This window comes from Morone saxatilis, unplaced genomic scaffold (genome assembly GCF_004916995.1).
Source record: "Morone saxatilis isolate NCDOM2014 unplaced genomic scaffold, NCSU_SB_2.0 Contig8, whole genome shotgun sequence".
NCBI classification, from domain to species: domain Eukaryota; kingdom Metazoa; phylum Chordata; class Actinopteri; family Moronidae; genus Morone; species Morone saxatilis.
This window is the reverse complement of record NW_023340257.1, coordinates 23,783,443-23,786,020: the sequence shown is the minus strand read 5'-3', so window position 1 is coordinate 23,786,020 and position 2,578 is coordinate 23,783,443. Positions and strand designations below refer to the sequence as shown.

Genomic DNA, 2,578 nt, shown 5'->3' with positions numbered 1-2,578 from the left:
GAAAACAGCTGAAAATTAACATTTTGGCCCAAAATATGTCTGTTTACAAATATAACTCGTAGTTTCTGGGCCTGAATGAAAGTTTGTGACTCAAACATAAACTCAAACTAATCAATAAAACTAGTTTTGGATCGCTAGTGTCCATTCTCAGCTGTGTTAACTTTATTTATTTATTAGAAATAATAATAATAATAATATAATTTATGTAACTTTTCTTCCTCACTGTGAGTGTAAACAAACACCGGTGGGTGGCGCTACAGCAGCGACACTTATAAAATATAAAACACTTATTTTAATGTCATTTTTTAAAGCAGCTGGTGGATTTAAACCCCTCAAACAGACGCTTTTAGTGTTAAAATCTTTATTTTAGGACTAAATTAAGAGCTGAACGAGGGGGTTAACTAACCAACAGCGTTAAACACTTTATTATAACGTTAATTACAACAATTTAACGGCAGATTTAACGTGTTGCGGCGGCGTTAAAGTGTTTTTTATCCGGTCACTTTTTTAGCTTTTTTAGCTTTTTTAGCTTTTTAGCTTTTTAGCTTGTAGCTTAGCGGAATTAGCCCAACGGTCGCTAACTGACACTCACCCAAACAGCGCTCCGAAAAACGACGTCGACGACTTCATTTTCTTTTCGGCCTCGGCGATTAGAGCCATTGCTTCCTTTTCTTTCCCGCTGTTGTCCATTTTATTTTTTATATATTTTTTTCGTGATTTCGAGGAACAAACAAGAAGAAGTTGCTAAGCAGCGCTGGCTAGCGGGGTTCGGTTTGTCACGTCACCAGCGGGCAACCGTCACCTCCGTCATGTGACACCAGTGCTGCTGCGTTCAGGTGCGCTACGTCAATTCCAGCTTCCGTCTTCCTCAAGCTTTAATATTGATCCAAGTTGTTCTCAGGCGGGGATTTATTTTATAATTTAAAAAAATAAAAAAAAAAACATAACATGACACGAGGGCGTGTTTTAGTGTTGTTGGAATCGAAGTTAGAATTATAAACACTAAATATTTTTTTTATATAATGTTAAACAACTTCTCTGTTGTGTTATTTATCGCTTCGTCAACACATAACGTTTATATTTCTGACAACACTTGAAGGCATCTCATATTTATCATTAATTATTATAAATTAGATAAATAGACTTTATTAATCCCCGAAGGGAAATTGGGTCGTCATGGCAGCCAGGTACATTAAAATACAATAGAATAAAATACAATAGAATAAAATACATTAGAATAAAATACAACAATAGAATAAATAAAAAAGATAAAAAAGATAAAAAGGTAAATAAGGTGCAAAGAGTTGTGGTTGCAAGATGATGGTAATAGTACTGATGACATGATGGTAGTGTTATTGTTAATAACAGTATGTGATAATATTAATAATATTTATAATAATAATATGTATATATAATATGATGACTGAACATATTAATGTCCCATACAGAATAATGTTGGTCATATAGACTCTTTTACTAACTAACTAACTAATTTAAGCATTGCACAAATTCCCTCCAAAAAAAAATAGAAATTTCCCAAAAATATTCCCTCTAAAGAACATCAGACCCACATACATACATCCATTAGCTATTATTTGATTAATCACAGTCAGTCACAGAGCTGAAACATTGAGACAGACTCCCACATTTACACTTAATGTCTTTGGACAGTAAGAGAAGAACTGTCACACCAAAAACCTTCTTGCTGTGTATATTATTTAAGTTATCCTATTAAGCGTACAGCCTCCATATCATAATGATTATTTAAATAAATGATGTAAGGACAGTTGCAGAAGTAGAGTAAAATGTATTTGTTTCCTCTCAGGAGGCTAATTAACTCTGCTGTAATTAATCTTTAGGGGTTTTGAGGTGCTGCATACTAATGCAAAATAAGTAAATAAGTCAAAATAAAAAAGTGAAGAAAAAATAAACCTACATCTTTTATCTTTATAGATTCCTTTAGCAACTTTATATTTATATAAAAGTCTGCATTCAGCTATCACTGCTGCCATGTAAACAGGGTAAAGAGAGAGTTTTTATTATTAATATTATTATTATATTATATTATATTATATATATTAATTATTATATTATATAATTATTATATATTTACTGCAGCCTGTTAGGGATTCATAACATAAACTTTTTGACTTACTTTACTTTTACTATTTCTCTGTTTCTTAAGTCCTGCCATAGCAGAACTGAGATGACTACAAAGCACTTGCTTGATTGTTTAAGGATATTTTGTGATTTTAATAAACCATTTTCTCAACTGTGGCGCTTTTTAACACAACCACAATATTCAGTCTTAACGTAATCGTTGGTTTGCTCCTCCATGCTGCGACGCTCACTTTCATAATAATTTTAGGCTTTATAAAATGTGAAATAGTCGCCTTCTAGTGGTTTATGGTCCTCTCAATCCTGAAAAGGGAACTTTACAACAACATGCATTCCCAAAAACATGACCTCTATTGTGCATTATACACAATCCTACAAAGTCATAACGTCTAAAACGTTCCTCTGTGATGTATCTGACCGGCTTACGTTGCTCCAGTTTGACTCACAGCTTGTGGTTTGT

At 32.9% G+C, this 2,578-nt stretch overlaps 1 protein-coding gene across 1 annotated transcript in view; it reads right to left on the bottom strand.

Moving 5' to 3' along the window:
* The window catches only part of napab (N-ethylmaleimide-sensitive factor attachment protein, alpha b), a gene marked incomplete in the record, with an annotated part of 4,365 nt that extends 3,540 nt beyond the window's left edge, over window positions 1–825 (bottom strand). The window contains 1 exon segment of the mRNA XM_035679686.1: window positions 593–825. Coding sequence (XP_035535579.1) covers window positions 593–690 — 98 coding nt within the window.
* Between the last annotated feature and the right edge of the window lie 1,753 nt (window positions 826–2,578).